Source organism: Lissotriton vulgaris, chromosome 5 (assembly GCF_964263255.1).
Source record: "Lissotriton vulgaris chromosome 5, aLisVul1.2, whole genome shotgun sequence".
NCBI classification, from domain to species: Eukaryota; Metazoa; Chordata; class Amphibia; order Caudata; family Salamandridae; genus Lissotriton; species Lissotriton vulgaris.
In genome coordinates, this window is record NC_141693.1 from 1,846,453,546 (window position 1) to 1,846,475,107 (window position 21,562).

General features: G+C 47.9%; 1 protein-coding gene across 5 annotated transcripts in view; it reads left to right on the plus strand.

The window, feature by feature from the left end:
* The window catches only part of MLLT6 (MLLT6, PHD finger containing), a 733,108-nt gene that overhangs the window by 590,689 nt on the left and 120,857 nt on the right, over nt 1-21,562 (plus strand). For all 5 annotated transcript variants that reach the window (XM_086924319.1, XM_086924320.1, XM_086924316.1 and 2 more), the window contains one exon: nt 11,022-11,142. In XM_086924319.1, the coding sequence (XP_086780445.1) occupies nt 11,022-11,142 (121 nt within the window). The remainder of the gene's footprint in view (nt 1-11,021; nt 11,143-21,562) is intronic.

Genomic DNA, 21,562 nt, shown 5'->3' on the forward strand with positions numbered 1-21,562 from the left:
TTCAGGTTTTGTGTGGATTTATGATGCCTCACTCAAAATAGTTTTGTTTAACGTTCCTTTACCCAATATTAACAAAATGATATTGGTGCTGAAGGATGACTGGTACTCCTCAAAGTTAGATTTTAAAAGTGTGTATCATCATATCATATTACATCAAGATACCAAAGCCTGTGCAGTCTTTATTACCATGGAGGATATATTTTTAGTCTTTGGTCAGTCCTTGTGCCCTGCTTGCACAGCAAGCATGTACAAGCAAATGATGACTGAGAGATTTAGTGAACACGATAGTCATATTTGACAAAGCTATATTTTTTGTCATGAAAAATGTGGAAGAGCACAACTGGGACTTTAAGAAAGTATTGGATTAGTTCAGAGAGGTGGGGTTGACTTAGTGGAAAATGTATATTTTTTGCAGAAGAGGGTTGTATATTTAGTATGCATCATTTTACCTGAAGGAGTATGGGTTAGGAGAACTTGGCGTGGGCGATCAGAGAGGCCCCCACACCAGTGAATAAAACTCAGTTGAGGTCCCACATCCAGGCTAGTTTAATATTAGGTGATATTTGTCAAGCTCTATGCAGGCAAAATGAATGATTTGCTTAGTGTATTGATGAAAGGGAAATCATTGGAGAGGGGGTAGTTTATAATCAACACTGACCTGCTCCATTTGATATTATGAAAACCACAGTGGTTATAGTAGATGCTAGCGTTGTCCTGCAGGGACTTCCTGGTCTGAGCCATTCCATAGACTCATCACTGGGAAGGTACTGATTTGGTATCTACTCTTAAGGTGAGGAATCTGTTATAAGTCTCGATCAAAAGGACAAGTTACTTACCTTCAGTAATGCCTTATCTGACAGACACTCTAACCACAGACTACTTACGACTCTCAGTTCTGTGAAATGGACTCACATAGCCTTTTAAAAAGATTCTAATCTAGAGGTATGTACACTGGCATATAATGATTTCTGTGAGCTCTACGTCTGACGGCACAGACAGAGATCAGAAAGAAATTGATTAAAAGCGCACAGAGGTATTGGAGATCTAGTGGCCTGAAATCACAGGTGGGGTGTGGGGGGGGGGGGGGTGGACCCAACGTGGAGCTGTATGATGCCTCCTGCGAGGCACTTGCTGTCAAAATTCTCCTGATAGTCTGGTGCCTGGGGAAATTCACAAGGTGAGACTTCTAGGGGTAGATAGAGTCGCTACCAGAAAAGGCATTACATGAGGTATGTAACTTGTTCTTATTTCCATTGTTGTTTGTCATTTTGCTGTTGCTCACATTATTAAGGAGAAGAAATGAGTACAGTAAACTATTGAAAATTATGCAGTTCCTTTTCCATGGCCTGTGCATGTTCTCAACTACAGGAAATGTTCTGATTTGGTCAGTTGGAAGGTGGCTGGCAGAGGAATCATCTCTCTTAGACTTGAATCTTCACTACAGAACTCTGCAGGAAAGCATGAGTTTTAGGAGTTCAAAACTTGACATCACACACTGACGTTGAGGCAATTTTCCAAACTAGTCTTTGAATTAGATCTCGTTAGCTACCACATTCATAATCTTTGACACTCTGAAAGTACTATGTGGAACACGATTATTCAAAGGTATAGCTCTGTTTTTGAGTTCAAATAGCACGTTTCCTTATTAAAGAGAAATCTTCCTCCTGTATTTGGTGAACGTGGTCCTTTCAAATGAAGAGATGGTGCTATTAATTTTACAGTTATTGGTTTAGTGGGATTTAGGGTTGGGACGTGAGCACAACGGAGAGGCACTAGACGCTGACACTGACACACAGAGCTGGCACCAGTACGGAAAGCATGGATGGCTTGCAGAGATGATCTGTCGAACCCTGCCCTGGTAGAATTGTAAAGTTAGGAGGAGTGTTGAACAGTTGTAGGGTAACCTTATGCACATCACCATTAGTGTCTATTTAGAGAAACGTCTGGTGCTTGTGTGCCATGAGTAATGGAAAATAGTCTTGTGCCATCCCTGTTGACTGTGTAAAGGTGTGCGCTGCTTGTTGTGGGGTCTGCAGAGGAGGGTTTTTGTATTCACTGTTGATCCCACTGCAGTGGAAGCAGATGCAATGTCCTTTGCTTGGGATCACTGATGAGAACTGTTACATTGTTGGTGGGTGGGCAGCACAAGTATTAGCAAAAGGATTAATAGTACTTACCTACATTTAGATTGCCCTCATTTCCTTTTTTGTTAAGTACAGCTTCTTGTGTTTGTAATCTATGAATCACAATGTTCTTTGTCCAAAATTTCAACTTCCAAGTGATTGTATTCCCATTTATAACCAGCATTTGCAATGCAATAGGTCTCGCATTTACGCAACTTTAAGCTATTGGCATTTTAAATGACACTGCCTTTTATTTATGTTTTAAAAACAAAAAAAAGGCATTGTTATTTGCAATGTCAATAGCTCAAACTCGCGTAAATGCGAGAAGTATTGCATTGCAAATGCTTGTTCTGAATGTTCTAGTGATATATCAATACATTGTAATCTTTGAATGATACATACACTAGGCTTCAGTGACAAAAAAGAGTGTGATGTTATCAGGGTTAAGGGCATGTGGCGTCACTTCTTGAAATTCGGGTTAAAAAGTCCTATGATGTCACTTTCTGCTACCCATGGCATTTCGGAGAGCCAGCGCCCATGGGCACACGCTCAGATTAATGGATACATTGCAGTCTCAAGTCTTGGGCAAGGCTGCATAGTTTCCATGTTGGTGGTGCGCTGCTCTATTAGCGCCCGGTGCTCCAACCGCTGGCCCGAGGTCTCTGGTCCAGCTGAACTCTTGGGGTCTGTGCATCACATCCTTAGGTGACTGTCATGCGCAGTACAGCTGCACACACATGGACTACGAGTGTGATGTTCTCTCCCGGGCCCGTGGTATCCCCACACCTCAACAGGCATGCCGCGTGACTGTCTTCTCGGGTGACAGGGGTGCCAGGGTCTTATCCCAGCTCTATGCGGAACCCTCTCCCTCAGACTGAGATAACCTCCTTCCTTCCACATCCGGGTTGTAACAAGCCCTTCACAAGTGCTACCCTACAACTCTCCTGCCTACCTCTCCCCTACGCTCAGCCTGGAGCCCACCCATCCTCAAAACCCTCCTTCCAAAGAAAGCGGGCAGGGCTCGATCCCCCGCCATTGACGTCAGCAGCGAGGCCACGTGACTTCGAAGGAGCACCAGCAGTGCAGGCCGTGATTGGGGGACAGAGTGCTCACCTAACATGCACACACTGACCGGCACAGACATGCAGCGACAGGGGGGCGCACTGATTCAGTGACACATGCACAGGCAACGAGGCAGGCATGTAAAGACATTCGCTGACATACAAGCACCCATGCAGTGACAGGCCCACACAGCGACCGAGACACATACACAAAGTGACAGTGAGGGATCTCCACGTCCATGTTAAGGAACACACCGTGACACACATGTACAGTGACAGGGAAAAGCGCAAACACTGAAAGCCACACAGGCATAGAGCACATACAGAGATAAGTACACACTGAAGGAGGAAAACCAAAGAGACGTATGGTTTGAGAGAGACACAGGGAGACGTTGATGCACACACAGCAAATTAAAAAAACACACATCGAATCAGGCATACAGGCCGTGACAAAGGTACACCTTGTAGCAGGCACAGTAAGGGACAAACAAAATCAATAATAAACACTGTGACACCCACACACACTGTGACATACAAGTTCAGCTCCGAGCAAAAATGCACACATTAACAAGAATAACACGAGGACAAGTAAAGAAAAGTGACAGAAACAGATAGAGGCAAATTGATTGGCACAAAACAGCCTGATAGTGGTAGGAAAACATGCAAAGAGGCATAGGCGCGCGGCTGTGGAAAGCCTGTCTAAGGACGGTTCAAATGGGACAAGCTTTGGGACCAAAATGCCCTCCAACGGGGGCATGATAAGAACAAGCATTTGCAATGCAATAGGTCCGATTGCATTGCACGGGCACAACACTGAAACTAACTAGGAGGACGGGGGAGAGAGGGAAAGTGAAAGCGCGCCATGCGCTCGCTGTGTTGAAACACCAGCCCTACGCGGGGACAGGAGATGTGCATGCGTACGGAGTGCACATCTCGTGTCCGTACGCATGCACATCTCCTGTCCCCCTTCGGCAGAGAAACCGACGACAATAGGTCTCGCCAAGGCGAGCAGCGCATGCGCTGTATCACTAGGCGAGACATAAAAATGAGACTAGCTTGAAGGGCCAGAAATGTCATTCCAAAACTTAGACCTAAATGAGGATCCTAAAAGAGGAATCAGCCAATCAGAAAGGGTGTACTAGCCTTCTTTGCAGGTTCAGTGAAGGTTTTACATTTTCAAAAGCATTTTAAAATATGGGGTTAACCTGTTTCATGTTTTCCAAACAGGAATTGTAAATAAAATATGATTTGTTTGATGTGTTTTCCAATGAGTGCAAGGAGACGGCTTGCCACTCAGTGCGAAAACTTTGAGGCTATACCGACATTTTCAGGAACACGGTTGGAGTGAGGCGAGTGATAGGCTTTTAGCTATTCCATGTTGATGCTTGATACATGTGTAATGGGCAGAGGTCAGCAACATGGATCTAGTTCGAGAGCAGCAAGCGGTTAGTGAGAGAGTGAACAGTTATATAGCAGCCTTCAGGCAGCTCATCACTACTTTCAAGTTTATGTATGTGAAGGAAGAATACTTGTGGGGCCGATTGCTGATGCACTCCATCCATCTCAAGAATCTGGAGACGGTGTGAGCTGCAGAAAACCATGGTTAGAAGAATAGTCTCCAAATGTCTTTTGGTTCCAAATGTCACTTAAATGTATTTAGAATGTGAATGATCATGTGCAAAAACAATGAAAGAGCAGAGCCCAAGATGGCTGCACCAGCGTAGAGCTCCAGAGATCGAGCTAAATAACCCCCAATATCTGTCACAATGATCCGTTTTCGCCCGCAACTGAAAAATCTCTTGAGACCCTCAACTCACCGGGGAGAGGCAGGCTGAAAAATAAGTAATCCTGCCGCCTCTAAATAAAGATTGCAACCGGCTCAAGAGATCGGCAGAAAAACGAGTGCCGCTCGCCGGTGGCATGAGCGCAAGATGATGGCGACCGTCTCCCCCTGGGGCTCCTACCCACTCAGATGAGCCTGCGTCTGGCCATAAAACCCCTGCAACCTGACCACAGAGCGCAGCACCGCCCACGGGGAGGCGACTGGAGGGCACAGATCTGGTGGATGGAGGCGCAGATTGTATAGATAACCTGCGGGAGGCGTTGGGGAGCTGGATCAGTGGCAAGGGACTGCCCTTTTGTCCCGCTGGTAGGAGCCTGACGCAGCTGGGTGTGCGACTCGCGCCGCATGTCGCCACCGCAGTGAAGAGGGGTCCGTTGTTTTATACTCAGAGGCGTCGAGCGGGGGGCCGGGGGGCTCTCTAGTTTTCGCGCTCCCACCACGATTTCTGGAGCCGTGGAAGAAAACTCACCCTAAGATGGCACCCGCCGGCTTTTGTGGCCGTTGCGGGGTGGGGAGAGCTCTGTGGCCACGGAACTAGAGGTCGTTGCCCACTGTAAGGAGGTAGGCTGCTGCACCCCACGTGAACTGGTGCTGATGAGGCCGTGCCGGGTCACTGTCTTTGCCTCGGGCCCGCCTGACCTTAACATGGTGGCCGGGGCGGCTTGAACGCCCATAACAGTCTTGAGTCCCTGAAGCCTTCTCCCCCACCCCAGCAGGAATTAGCATGCAACCATGCAGGTGAGCTGAATCTTATATCTTTAAACCAGACCATGAGGATTCAAATGGTGGCGGGGGCTGCACTTTGAGTGATCAGTTTGCTCCTGGGTATCGGTGGCATTCCGGGGACTTGCCTGGCGTGCCTGACCTTAACATGGTGGCCAGAAGCTCTTTCACAACCCTAATCCCAGCGCTACTCATCCAGATGCCGGCGTGTCCTAGCCGGAGGCCCCCCTTGAGGGAAAGTTTTAAAATAGTTACCGGCTGTCTCCACGGTCAGAATCCCTTACCTGACCCCATGGTAGCTGCCACAGATTTCCCTACCACCGGACTCCGAACAGACCTTTATCACATCTCCCATCGGCCTACGTGGCAGCCCCAGCTCTGGCTGGTTTTTTACTTCCTCCACCCCCTCCTTCTTTTACCTCAATCCTTGTTGCCTATGTATCCATTCAAAACGTTTTTTCCCATGGGTTGAGACCTGGTCAACATGGCCGACACCTGGTGGAGTTGCTAGACAACTAATGAGATTGGCCCTGGTTTCCCCCTTGACCATCACCTACCCAGCCCGACATTGGACACAGTTCTTCCCCGTCTCCTTGCTATGGCTCCTTCCTCCCCTCCTCTCCTACAAATTCTCTCAACCTTGTTGTTTGTTCACTTTTCCCTACTATGCTATTGTAACTGATGTAATTTGTAACGCAATGTTCTTCTGTTATAGGGCTCTGATACCTCCGGGTCTAGCCAGCGCTACATAATCCTTTTTTATGTACCTTGTAATGCAACGATCCCCTGGTTAAGCGCTCTGATACCTCCGGGTCTAGACAGCGCTATATAGCCTTCTCAAATCAAATGGACTAAAACTAGTTTTCCTGATCGTTGAGACCTGAGCAACATGGCTGATGACCGGTGAAACTGCTAGGCAGCTAATGAGGAGATTGGCCCTTGGTTTCCCCCTTGACCGTCACCTACCCAACCGACATTGGGCACAGTTCCTCCTTGTCTCCCCGCTATTACTCCTTCCTCCCCTCCCCTCCCTCCTACGAATTCTTGAAAGATTGTTCATGTGTACGGTACCTTACTATGCACTTGTACCTGATGTAACTTCTAACGCAACAATCCTAAATGTAAAGCGCTCCGATACCCTCTTGGGTCAAGTTCGCGCTATATAAAACTTTATAAATAAATAAAGGCTCTGGTAATTATGATCCCACGAATGTGGGAAATCAAAGTAGAACTATCTTGGTGCCGGATGAACATGGTGGAATGTAAGTGCCGCTCGTGTCTGGGGCATCAATCCATTGCGAAAGAGTATCCTGCAAGAGGCAGCAAGCATAGGCGATGAATGGTTTGCATAATTTTACCAGGGTGTATAAAGCAATTGGTACTCCAAGCTCAGATAGAGACAATTGGTACTCCAAGCTAAGATAAAGACTGTGGAGGATACAAAGAAGAAGAGATCAATCAAGCATTTGTAGAGCGCACTACTCGCCCGCAAGGATCTCAAGGCGCTAAGGGCAGGTGGGGGGGGGGGGGCTGCAACTGTTCGAACAGACAGGTCTTGAGAAGTCTCCTGAAGGTCAGCAGGTCCTGGGTCTGTCGCAGGTGAATGGGGAGGGTGTACCATGTCTTGGCGGTGAGGTGGGAGAAAGATCTGCCGCCGGAGGTTGTTTGGTGGATGCGTGGAATGGTGGCGAGGGCGAGTTCAGCGGAGAGAAGCCGGCGGTTGGAAGTGTAGAAGGTGAGTTGTTTGTTGAGGTATGTTGGTCCGGCGTTGTGTAGTGCTTTGTGAGCTTGGGTGAGGAGCTTGAAGGTGATCCTCTTGTTGACGGGGAGCCAGTGCAGGTCTGTCAGGTGGGCATTGATGTGTCTGTTGCCGGGGATGTCGAGGACGAGACCTGCGGAGGCATTCTGTATGCATGGAAGTCTTTTCTGGAGTTGGTCCGTGGTTCCTGTGTAGCGGGCGTTGCCGTAGTCCCTCCTGCTGGTGACGAGGGCCGGGGTGACTGTTCTTCTGGTTCCAGTGGGGATCCATCTGTAGATCTTGTGGAGCATGCGGAGGGTGTTGAAGAAGGAGGAGGAGATGGCGCTGACTTGCTGCATCATTGACAGTGATGAGCCCAGGATGAGCCCCAGGTTGCGTGCGTGGTCAGTGGGTGTCAGTGCAGCACCCAGCGAGGCCGGCCAACAGGAGTCGTCCCAGGCAGAGGGTATGGAGCCGAGGATGAGGACCTCCAACTTGTCTGAGTTTAGTTTCAGGCAACTGTTTTTCATCCATTCGGCGACAGGCTTTATTCCTTTGTGAAAGTTGGTTTTGGTGGTGGTGGCGTCCTTAATGAGGGAGAGGATCAGCTGGGTGTCATCGGCGTATGAGATGATGTTGAGGTCGTGCGATCGGGCGATGTTGGCGAGCGGTGTCATATAGACGTTGAGAAGGGTTGGGCTGAGAGATGATCATTTGGGTACGCCGCAGGTGATCTTGGTGGCTTTGGATCGGAATAGAGGGAGGCGGACTCTCTGGGTTCTGTTGGTGAGGAAGGAGGTGATCCAGTTCAGGGCTTTGCCGCGGATCCCTGAGTTGTGGAGGCGTGTGCATAGGGTGTGGTGGCAGACGGTGTTGAAGGCGGCCGAGAGGTCTAGGAAGATGAGGGCCGCGATTTTGCTGTTGTCCAGCAAGGTCCTGATGTCATCCGTGGTGCCGATGAGGGCGGTTTCAGTGCTGTGGTTGCTGCGGAATCCGGATTTGGACGAGTCCAGGGTGGTGTTCTCTTCAAGGAAGCGTGTCAGTGGTCTGTTGACGATCTTCTCGACTACTTTTGCCAGGAGCAGGGAGATGGGCCGGAAGTTCTTGAGGTCCTTTGGGTCAGTCTTGGGTTTCTTGAGTAGGGCGTTGATCTCTGCATGTTTCCAGCTCTCTGGGAAGGTGGCTGTCTTGAAGGAGCTGTTGAAGATCTTCCGGAGTTGGGGTGAAATGATGGAGCTCGCTTTGTTGAAGATGTGGTGAGGGCGGGGTCTGACGGTGAGCCGGAGTGGATGGTGTTTATGGTTCTGATGGTGTCTTCGTCGTTGACGTGGTTCCAGGAGAGCAGGAGGTCGGTGTGACTGTGGGTAGGTGAGTCTGAGGTGTCGGTGGCTGTCGTGGGGTCTGAGTGTTGAAGCTGTCATGGATGTCTATGATCTTGCGGTGGAAGAAGGTGGCTAGAGAGGGATGGGCATTGTTTTGCTGCATTTGGAGGAGAGATGTGTGATTTCACGTCGGATGAATGAATGGTTAGTTTGAGTAGACTATGCATCACTATGCACTTTAATTTTGTGGAGGATATTTGAAAATATATTGCTTAATCAACTGTGTCCACTGGATGTTATTGATGTAAATCAGGTGGGTGCAATCCGCTGATCCCATCTGTGTCCTAAATGTATATATGTCCTATTTGCTGACTTGTGTTTTAATTGATGGTGAGCAAAGACTAAAATACGATCCAATAGGGAGAGTGGCGATGACGCCAACTTGTGTTTTGATGTTCAGCAAACCTAAAACGTGGTCAGAAGGTATGGTGGTGAATTGATGCTGTGGCCATGGTGTGCACAACTAATATGTAATTGAGAGGAGGCTACAACTAGTATTAATGTGGCAGAGTAGCCAGTATTTTAGAAGAGTTTGGGCAGGTTTACAGTGTTTTGTCACTGATATTATTCTGGAGACCTTTGCAGTTCAAGAGCTGTGCACGCTGGTTACTGTTGGGAACATGTGAAGCTCTACCAAGACAGGGCGTGTACAGCTGGTGTGATTAATGTTGTCAGAGCCCCTGAGTGCTCACTGCCCCCTCCCCCAATGGGCAATTGCATAGAAGACACGTGACGTCTGTGTGAGTAGTAATTTTTCTGACTTTAGAAAAGCTAGAAAGGCTGTTTATCCCTCCTATGTCAGGCTGCTCGATTCGCTGCACTAAGCCCCACATTTGCCTACCATCATATAGTGTTACAGTGTCAATTGATGCACCATACGTCACCGGGCGCATCCTGTGGGGCTTATGCTTTGCATGGCTTTTGATTTGGTAAAGCTTACATTGTAACATTCACGATACTATGTTGTTCCCTGGTAGGTTCGAATAAATGCATGAACAAAGCCTAAGGAAAGTCTGTAGATTTGATTCATCACAAGGCAAGTTCAGTTGAGACAATACTTGATGCAGTGGCTTCAGGAAACAGAAGTTAACGTTCCTTTTAAGGCTATAATATCACGCCACGTTTATACATATTTTAGTAGAAAAGACCTGTATTAAGAGAAGCTCTTTCAAAAACGGTGTGAAGTATTTATGGTCAGTTGCTCATTGTTTTGTAGATTTGCTGAAAGTTGAGGTATCTGCTCTAGATTTTGAAGATGTTTTGGACTTTGATCATTTTAACTGCACTGATAAAAAAGCTATCCGCTTCTTGAGATTGTGTTTTGGAGCTGAAGGGTCAGAGGCATCAACTTGATTTAGGATTGAATCGTTTCTGCAAAGGATTGGGTGTAATTCTATACCACATGTTGAGTGTTGGGTTAGAGTACCTGCAGGAGCCGGGAAGTATAGATGAAAACAACTGTTACTGATCATAGAAAAACCTCTGGCAGGGCATTAAGTGTTATGAATTTTTCTTTCTGTTTCACAATGGATCCCACGTCTGGTGTGGAAATAAACATTTCACCCCATCTCAGATGCTCGAGAACATCTGCACAAGTCTATGTCACCCAAATGAGGTCTCTTTCCATTCCCATATGTGTGATTAACAGATGGCTGAATAAAACATGCCGACTTTAATTACGGTTCTTAGCTTATCTTTTACCAAACATTGCTTTTGGGTGTGATTGTCAAGTGAGTCATATTGAACTCCACCAAGACTGCAGGTCCCAGAATGCACTAATAAAAACCTAGGGCTGGAAATGGCAGCTTAAACACTACCAGATGGTGACCTGTCTCATGCAGAACCTGAAGTGGTAGCTTGTTCTTTTCTTCCCTTAAGACGGAGATACGAGTTGCTCACTGCAGACACCTGCTGTGATTTGAAGGTCACGAGTCCCGGTTGAGCTGCCTCAGCCTTTCATCGACCTGAAGTAATTAAATGGAATATCTTTAAATAGAGTATTAGTAACACCTGCTGTTTCCTGCACTTGTTTTTTTCATGAAACACCATTAAAAAATAAGGTATTATCATAATTTGTCTCTATGATAATCATTCAGGGTGTACCGCACTTGATTTCCTGGCTCAAACCATGTTTTTTTTTTAAATTCACAGGTTTTCTCCCTGGCAGGCTCCACCTTCAGCCTCCCCTCGCCACACATTTTTGGTAGCCCCCTAAGTTCCGGGCTTTCCATTCCTCCACTCTTGAGTCAGTCGGATAGCAGCAGCCGGACAAGTAAGTAAACCAAACTATATCCTTCCTTAGAATGTTGAAAAGTTCCCAGCTTGGGTCTGTCCCAGAAGAGCAGCTTCCTCGCAGGGGACTGTTGTCAAGCTTCAGGAACCCGTACTTCTCAGTCTATAGACTTTTCAATAAGGTTTAAACGAGGGCGGTTCTCTTTGGTACTGAGCTGCTGTTCAGAGGGTGGCTAGGTCTGGGTGCCAGTGGAGACATGTTTTGTGGTTAAGAGGCCAAATATGACTCCTCCTCTGATGGCAGCCCTAGCAAAGAATGGGTGCGTGCTTTGAGGTGTGTCGGATGCCCAGTAAAGACGCGTCCTGTGGGAACTTAACAAATCAGCACTGCAGAGTGGAAAAGGAGACCAAGGAAATACATATGCACTGCAACGTAGATAAGGCAAGTGGCGGAGGCACGTGGGTGGCAGAGTGGATAAAGCGAGTAAGGAAACACATGCACAGCGGAGAAGGGATGTAAGGAAAGATACATGCATTGCAGAGTGAATAAGGCGAGTGAGGGAAAGCACGTGGGTAGCAGAGTGATAAGGGGAGTAAGGAAAGACATGCACTGCAGAATAGTTTAAGGCGAGTGAGGAGGCACGTGGGCAGCTGGGTGGATAAGGAAAGGGGCATGCACAACAGAACAAGTGAAATGAGGGAGGGAGGGTGCATATGCAGTACAGTGGATAAGTGTAGTGAAGATATAAGAGAGCACAAATGAGGATAGGTGTCTGTGCAGTAGGGTGAGTGAGGGAAGGCATTTGTGCAGTAGAGTAGATAAGGGGAGTGAGGGAATGTGTGTGCAGTAGACCGAATATGTACTATGAGTTGAAGCACCAATATGCTGTAAAGAAGATAAAGGGAGTGTATTGGGGTAAGGAGGAAATGCGTGTGTGCCGTAATGGGGATTATGGGAGAAATAAGTAAAATGGATAAGAGTAGTGAAAACAGGAATGTGTGTAGCAGACTGAGACATGTATGTAATTCATTGTATGAGGAAAGTGGCGGAATTTGTGTGAGGAATAGAACATTTTGGGGGAGTGACAACGACGGGTATGCAGCAAAACAGATAAGGGAGTGAAGGAAGGCTTTGGAGTTAAGGGGCGTTCAAGAAAACCAAAGGAAGGATAAAGGGGTAGACTGAAGTATTTGTGTAGAAAAGCAGATGAAGAAAGTGAAGGAATGCACACTTGCAGCAGTGCTGTAGGCTCTGTACGGATAAACAGTGGCTGCAGTTATGAGCCGCAGCTCAACCCTACTACCACCTCCCCACAAAACCAGGCTACGTCTTTGCCCTATCTGGTTTTGAGCGCCTACTGGTATATTGCTCTCCTTTTGCGCACACTCCTGTTATTCAGTCTGCTGCGCATGTACATATCCTCGCTCTCCTTGTGCACGCACTCTTGTTATACAGTTTCCTGCGCATGTACATATCCTCGCTCTCCTTATGCGCACGCTCCTGTTATACAGTCTGCTGTGCATGTACATATCCTTGCTCCGCATGTACGTGCACTCTTGTTATACAGTCTACTGCGCATGTACTTTTGCAGCATGAATCTTTCTGGATTCACTATGCTGTGCATTATTCCGCGGTCTAGTGGTTGTGTCCGGAATCGTAGTCTTTTCTTTCTTTTTGTTTTGTAGCTCAGGTGGGCGTCGACGTCCCACCTTCTGGTGTACTTCCTGTGACGTCGGCACGCTTCCTGTGGAAGCTCCCACCTTTGGGCGCCATCTATAGATTCTGGTAGACCTCACTGGATGGAAAATAGAGAGGAATGGAGCAGTACACTGGCGCATTGCCAACTCTAATGCCCTACCCAAAAGGCATACGTACCAGCATTGGGACGAGGTCAGACAACTGCTCAAACACCTCCCTGAGCAATACCAACAGAGGGCATCACACCTGGTGGAGGAAGGCAAGAATATAGCCAACTCATGCCTGAAATCAGCCCTGGATGTGGCATACACGTCCAGCAGGCTCATGATGATCGGGGTCACAGAGAGAAGGCATGCCTGGCTGAGAATATCAGGCTTCAAGCCGGAAGTACAGAATAACATCCTGAACAACCCCTTCAATGTTGAAACCCTGTTCGGAGCACCAGTGGATGAGAAGCTCACCCAACTCAAAAAGGAAAATGAAACTGCAAGGTCCATTGGGGCCTTGCAATTCAGAGGAATGAGGAGAGGCACACCGACATGGAGGCCAAACGGAAGAGGGGAAACCAGCCCGGAACGTCACATCAGACATTCCTGGAGGGCTACCAGGGTGACAACCAAGCACAGCAGGGCCAGCAAAAACAAACCTGGCAATACCAGCCTCTGGCCAGTCCTTTCACGGGAGGGCGAATGGACGAGGGCAAACAAGAAGAGGGGGCCAGCAACCCACTTCAAAGTGACTCCGCACCACCATCCGTGCCCACCCACACAACACCTCTAGGGGAGGGGCACAACAAAGTCAGCAAAAAAGGGTTACACGGACAAAAGATCAACAAACATGTAACACTAGTAGGAGGCAGACTAAAACACTTCCTCCAGGAATGGAAGAAAAGAACAACAGACAAATGGATACTGAACATTATACAGTTCGGATACTGCATAGAACTGGAAAAGAAACCACCAAACAGGAAACCGAGTAGAAAAACGCACTCAGCAAAAGAACTAGCGCTACTCACAGAGGAAACACAAGAACTCCTCCACAAAGAAGCCATAGAAACAGTACCATTCAAAGAAAGAAACAAGGGAGTGTACTTGAACTACTTCCTACGGTTCCTAAACCAATAAATAAGACCACAAACAAAATTAAAGATGACATCTCTTCAAGAAGTCATTCCTCAGATAAGGGACGGAGACTTTATGTCCACCATAGACCTAAAGGACGCCTACCTACACATTCCCATGAACAGACAGCACAAACTTCTACTGAGATTAGCCATCAACAAAGCACACTTCCAGTTCACCGCCCTGGCCTTCGGACTAAAATCCGCACCAAGGGTCTTCACCTGTGGCAGCGCACCTAAGGAGGGAAGGGATCCATGTATACTCCTACCTCGACGACTGGCTCATAAAAGCAAGTTCCAACAAACAATGCAAGGAACATGCACAACGGGTCACAAAAATGCTAACGGAACTGGGATTCTCAATACACTGGGGGAAATCCTCAATGGAACCAGAGCAAATGAAGATCTTCCTAGGCGCACAGATCAACACCATACAGAACAAAGTGTTCCCCAGCGACAAGAGAACACTTGCCCTGCTGAAGGAGACACGTCAGTACCAGAAGGGGCAAGCTCTGACAGTGAGGACAGCAAGCAAGATCATGGGGATGGTGGTGTCCTGCATACACCTAGTCACCAATATACGGCTACACATGAGACCATTCCAGGAATCGCTGCAACAACAATGGTCACAAGCTACAGGGAGTTGGGAAGATCTAGTGGTTGTAACGCACGCAGTGCAAGAGGAGATAGCGTGGTGGAACAAGGAGAACATAAAGGGGAAGCCTTTAACACCACGAAACCCAACAGTGACCATCACCACAGACGCATCCCAGAAGGGTTGGGGAGCACACATGAACTAACTCATGGTGCGGGGCCTGTGGACTCCAACAGATGCGATCAGGCACATCAACTACCTGGAACTAAAGACCTTGTTCCTCGCCCTGAAAGCCTTCCAGAAACAACTGTACGGGCAAAGAGTGTTGATACAGACCGACAACACCACAACGATGTTCTACAGCAACAAACAGGGAGGAACACAATCAGCCGCACATTCCAACCTAGCGAAGGACATATGGAGATGGGCCATCCCACTCAAAATAGACCTCCTAGCTATATACCTACCACGAAGGACAACCTGAAGGCAGACTGGCTCAGCAGACAAATATCAGCATCCCACGAGTGGGTGCTCAACGCACAAGAAACACAAAGGCTATTGAAGAAGTGGGGGACTCCGACAATAGACCTATTTGCAACACACCAGAATGCAAAATGCTGATACTTCACATCCAGACAACCAGGGGAACAATCACAAGGGAATGCCCTATGGATAAGCTGGTCGAAAACATTTGCCTACGCTTTTGCCCCAATACCACTGTGTAGCGGGGTGGGGAGGCTACGTAGGGGTGACGAGTGGTGGGCCCCCAGGAATGACCTAGTACACCCTCATTCGTTGCAGACTGAGACATGGGGGTCGGACCATGACGAACCTGATGAGGAGGAACATGGCTCCTTTAAGTGGGCGTACTCGGAGGAGGAGGACCGGCCTTCAACGCACGTCACCGGACCCGGATTGGATATGAAGGAGGAAGTGTATTACTTGGCGTGTGACATCACCCCAGGAGTGGCGGCGAGGAGCGGAGACGGAGACGAACAACCAGAGAGCGAGGAGAGAAGGAGAAAACCGGAGGAATTCCTAGAAGCAAGCGGAGGAGAGTCCGAGGGAGAGCCAGGAGGCCAACGACCCTGCGAGCCGCCGTGCCACTCTCCCGGGGGAGGAGCGTGGCTTTCCCAGGTACGGCAGCGTATGGCGGCTTGGGTGGAAAGCAAGTTTATGTGATAGTGTAAATAGCCACTGTTTGTGTCCTGCGTGGTCCCACCCCTTTTGTTTCACTTTACCCCGCGTATACCCCTCACCGTCTTGTACCTTCCCTCCCCCACACTGCACGGACCTAGGATTGAGTGACAAGTTCACTGGTGACAACTATTCCCTCACATCTCACCTGGTCCCTTCGGTGCATATTTACCCAGCGGACGGCTGAACTAACGGCTCCCTCTCTGTTGGTCTTATCTTTACATGGGGCACCGGAGCCAAGACCTTGCCTAACCCCAGGACCCTGACCAGACCTAGAAGTCAGCACTGTGTCCAGGAAAGGAAACGGAAGAACACCAACCGCCAAGACGGATCCCAGCCAGTTCGCAAAGGAGAGGCTCACCTTTAGAACCAGGAGAACATTGATGCTAAAAACTAATCGAGGCATCCCAATAAAGCCTTCGTTAACCCCACGCACCGCTGTCCCAGTCGTTTCTGTTTCTGCACCACAAGCAGCCATCTCTAGTGCCTCAGGTCAACCAGCCCAGTCCACACACTGATACACAGGGTACTCAGCAAATGCAGAACCAGCAACATGACACTGATTCTGGTGGCACCACAGTGGTCCAGGCCGTCATGGTTCTCACAAATAGTGGAGATGGCGCAGGGACCGCCTCACAAATTTGGAAAAAGAAAGGACTTACTCTACATGCAAAACGGAGAGGTACTCCACCCAGAGCCAGAGAGCCTCTGCCTAGCGGCATGGCTCCTGAAGACATAGAGTTTGCACATCTGAAAATGCCGGAGAGCACACTGCGGGTGCTACGAGAGGCAAGAAGACCTACCACACGGAGGTGCTATGTGGCAAAATGGAAAAGATTCACACAATGGTGTATCAAGGAGAAACTGCACAAGAAGATGACAAGCGAATCAACAGTGCTAAAATATTTAACACACCTACTCAAATCAAACCTAAGGTTCGAGGCATGTGGGCTGCTGAATTCATATCTGTGCATAGATCGCCGCCTAGTGTTGGATCCGGATGATTGCACATTGTTGTCCTGGAAGAGTCTTCGAAGTATCACGAGATAGGTGGCTCCTCCCCTGGACTACAGTGCGCATGGGCATCCTCTCCATCCTTAGATTGTTTTTTTCCGCCATTGGGTTCGGATGTACTTTCCTTTACTCGAAGTTTGGAATCAAAAAACTACACTCTCTAAGAGGCCAAAAGGCCTTCGGTATGGTCGGTATTGTCTCGAATCGGTGCCGACAGCTTCTTTACAAACTTTAATCACTTTGGGACGTCGAATCGGGCCGCGGGCCTTCTCGGCGCCACGCGACCATTCGTCGATGGAAAGGAGCCCATTTAAAAGATGTCCTCTTTGTAACTCTAAATACCCACATATCGATAAACACCCAGTTTGTAGCAAGTGTTTATCTCCTGAACATAATGAACCCGACTGCCTAGCCTGTGCCCAATTTCGATCCAAAAGACACTTTAGACTCGACGGGCCGCTAGACTCATCATGCAGAAACAAGCGCCAGAGCCGGATAACATCTTCGGCGATGAAGAAGAGCTTGTCGAGGCCGAAGAATACGAACAACTGTCTGATCAAGAATCAGAGCATGACTCCGACTACTACATCGAAGACGAAGAAGACATCGTCGAGGTAGGGGACGACGAACAAGGGATGGGAGCCGTAGAGGACGACTCCAGTGATGAACACGGCCCAACCGTGGGTACGGGGGCCTATACCTTTTACCTCCACGGTTCCACAGGCTCAGGTCGAGGCATCGCCACACGGCCTTAGCCAAGATCTCGAAAGACATTCTATAGCCCCGCAATACAGCCAGGCTAAGAATATTCACACAGAGCCATCGGATCTACGTACTCCGAGATTGGTGATATCGAAACCAAAAATGGTGGAACACAAAACAAAACCGAAACTGATCGACTGCACGGTCTTCGGACCACACTACGTCGATCCATCGGAGTCGACACAGAAGAAACGTGTCAACAATACAGTCTTTGGGCCGAACTATATCGATCCATCGGCGTCGAATACAAGGGTCGTCGAGCCGAAAACCAGCGGCCATATATCGACACCAAAACAAAAGGACGTCGAACCGAAAACATCGGCGTCGAGGGCCGACAACACAAAAAAGAGACTCGATCCAAAAAAGGTTGTCGACCCCAAACTGAAAGGCGACCCATCGGCTCCAGTAAAGAAAACAATAGAGCACAAGAAAATTGAGCCTAAAAAGGCAATCGAACCAACACCAAAGGGCGTCGATCCGAAGCCATCGGTTCCTAAATCGGCACAAGGCCATAATCGAACCAAAGAAAACGGTCGACACAGGCAAAACTTCGGCTCCGAAGACACAACCACTACAGAAACAAACTGTAGCGCCACAGAAAAACATCGGACCGATTAAGTTTGGACTCCCAACTTCCTCGAAAACTAAGACGGCCGACCCCAAAAGCGGCATCGAACCAAAACAAAATAAAGTGGCTAAAACAACAAAAACTGCTGAACAGGAAGTCCTACATCGAGACCCTGAATCAGTTGAACAGTCTAAACTTTACATCGACCCAAACTCTGGGAAAGTCACTCTCTACAAGAGGAAAATCAGACCAGAGACTGTGAAGGAGACTTACACTAAACCACTCAAAAAGAAAAGGGACTGTTCTACCTCACCTATTCTGTTTGAGACTATTCAACCAACTAGGCCTAACCAATACTCATACACCCACACACTCAGATGAAGAGGTGGATGAGGAATATAATCAGGAATACAGCTACCCATTAGACACTGACCAAGACAGTCAGACTCAAGCATGGGCTGACCCAGTACATCCTGGTGACCCTCAACCCATTCCTGATTCACCTGCATACCCTGCTAGGCCTTCTCCTACAGAGGACACAGCTGCTTTTAATTCATTAATTGAAAGGGCAGCCCTCCATCACAATGTGGACATGCATGCTGACCCTGTGGAGGAAGATTTCCTCTTTGACACTTTTGCCACATCAGAAAGAACGGTTAAAACACTACCTATGTTGAAAGGGGTACTTAAACATGCAGGAGACATATTTAAAGATACTACTAAGGCAAGGTTTATTAACCCCAGAATAGAGAGGAAATACAGGCCAGCGCCACTAGACCCTACATACATTACGGGACAACTACCTTTGGATTTTTTAATGGTGGCAAATGCACGTAAACGTGCAAACTCTCAAACTACTGGGGAAGCTCCACCTCCCGACAAAGAATCAAAAATCTTTGAGGCTTTGGGGAAAAAGGTAACCGCACAGGCAGCTAACATATGGAGAATATCTTAACACGCAAGCCCTGTTAGCCAGGTATGACAGGGCACACTATGATAACTTAAAAACACTTCTCCAGCAGTTACCTGATGCTTACAAAGAACAAGCTGAACAATTAGTACAGGAGGGAAAACTAATCTCTAACGCCTCCATCAAATGTGCCTTAGATGTGGCAGATGCAGCTGCCAGGTCTATTAACACTAGTGTTATGATCAGAAGACATGCGTGACTACGCATCTCTGGTTTTAAAAACGATGTCTAGTCCACTTTGTTAAACCAGCCAGTTAACCCAGACTATTTATGTGGTCCAGAAGCGGATACAATACTGGACAAAATGAAAAAAGACACTGAGACGGCTAAGTCTATGGGAGCCCTACGGTTACAGCAACATAGGGGCTCCTTTCGTCGCTCAAGTTACAAGGGGGCTGCAATAGGCAACTCATCACAGCAAACCACAAGCTACAAGGGGAATACGCAAACCACCTACAATAAGAACAATAGAGGTGGATACCGGGGAAATAACAACAAAGGCAGAGGATGAGGGAACAACACCACCAGATCCTCTACCAATACTAAACAGTGACTCCTTAGTGCTACCCCCGGACCATATAACACCGGTCGGGGGACGATTACAACAGTTCCTACCAGTCTGGGAAAACATCACTACAGACAAGTGGGTAAGGCAAATTATCCAAACTGGCTATTGCCTAGAGCTAACCTCCACACCACCCAACATACCTCCAAAAAACCGTCCTATGTCTGTAGAACACCTCAACTTATTGCAGCAAGAAGTCATCAGCATGCTGAAAAAAGGGGCAATAGAACTGGTACCATTAGAACATCAAGGTACAGGAGTATATCCACTATACTTCCTCATCCCCAAAAAGGACGGGTCTCTCAGACCAATATTGGATCTCAGACCACTAAATCATTACATCTTATCAGAAAATTTTCATATGCTCACTCTACAACAAGTGTTAACACTGTTGCAGCAGGGAGACTTCCTCGCAACCCTAGATCTCAAAGGCGCATATATTCATATCCCGATACATCCAGCTCAAAGGAAGTATCTCAGGTTCACGCTATTAAATCAACATTACCAGTTCAAGGTCCTTCCATTTGGTGTAACAACAGCTCCAAGGGTGTTCACAAAATGCCTAGCGACAGTGGCTGCACATTTAAGAAGACAACATATTCATGTCTACCCGTACCTAGACGACTGGCTAATACAAGCACAGTCAGCCCAGCAGTGTGCCAGCCACATGTCCAGAACAATTCACCAACTGCACAGCCTAGGCTTCACGTTAAACTACCAGAAATCTCACCTTCAGCCATCCCATGTACAGCAGTACCTGGGAGCAACAATAAATACTCTGACAGCAAAGGCATACCCAAACGCTGCAAGGATACACAGTATACAGCTGCTAATCAAAAAATTCAAGCCCCAACACTCGCTCTCTGCTCGAGTGTTTATGCAACTCATAGGCATAATGGCCTCCTGCATCTTCATAGTCCCTCATGCCAGACTACACATGCGTCCGTTACAGGAGTGCTTAGCACGGCAGTGGAACCAGGCTCAAGGACAATTAAAAGACTTAGTGTTGGTAACCAGTCGTGCATACAACTCTCTGCATTGGTGGAATCCACAAAACCTTTGCAAGGGACGACTGTTCCAGGAGCCTGTACCACAAATAGTGTTGACAACGAACGTATCCCTGATAGGATGGGGAGCCCATGTCCTTCAATACACAGTGCAAGGCCTATGGACAGCACAACAGAAGAAAATGCACATCAACTTGCTAGAAATGATGGCAATTTTTCTGTCAATGAAAGTGTTCAAAGTACATTTATGCAACAAAGCTGTGTTGATCTGGAAGGACAACATGACAGCAATGTACTACATACGGAAACAGGGAGGAACACACTCTCCACAGCTATCACATCTAGCACAAAGCATGTGGAAGCGGGCCATTCAAAGAAACATTTTTCTCATGGTGGAACACCGCCCAGGCAAGGACAACCAAATAGCCGATCTGCTCAGCAGACACAGCCAACAGCTACACGAGTAGGAGATTCACCCCACAGTGCTCCAACCTTACTTCCAACAGTGGGGACAACCAGAGATAGACCTGTTCTCCACAAAGGAAAACGCAAAATGCCAGTACTTTGCCGCCAGGTTCCCACATTCGCAGTCGCAGGGGAATGCAATATGGATGAACTAGTCAGGCAGATTTGCGTACGCTTTTCCCCCAGCACTGTTAATACTGCTAGTGGCACGCAAACTACGCCAGCATTCACTGACCCTGATCCTGGTTGCTCCAACATGGGCGAGGCAACCATGGTACACAACGTTCCTAGAACTTTCCGTGGTGCCTCATCAAAGGCTGCGGCTAACACCCACTCTACTCACTCAGAGCCATGGAGACATACAGCACCCAGATCCGCAACAACTGAACCTTGCAATCTGGCTCCTGAAGTCCTAGAGTTTGGGTACCTAAACTTACCTCCTGACTGTATGAACATTTTCAAAGAGGCAAGAAAACCTACAACCAGAGCTTGTTACGC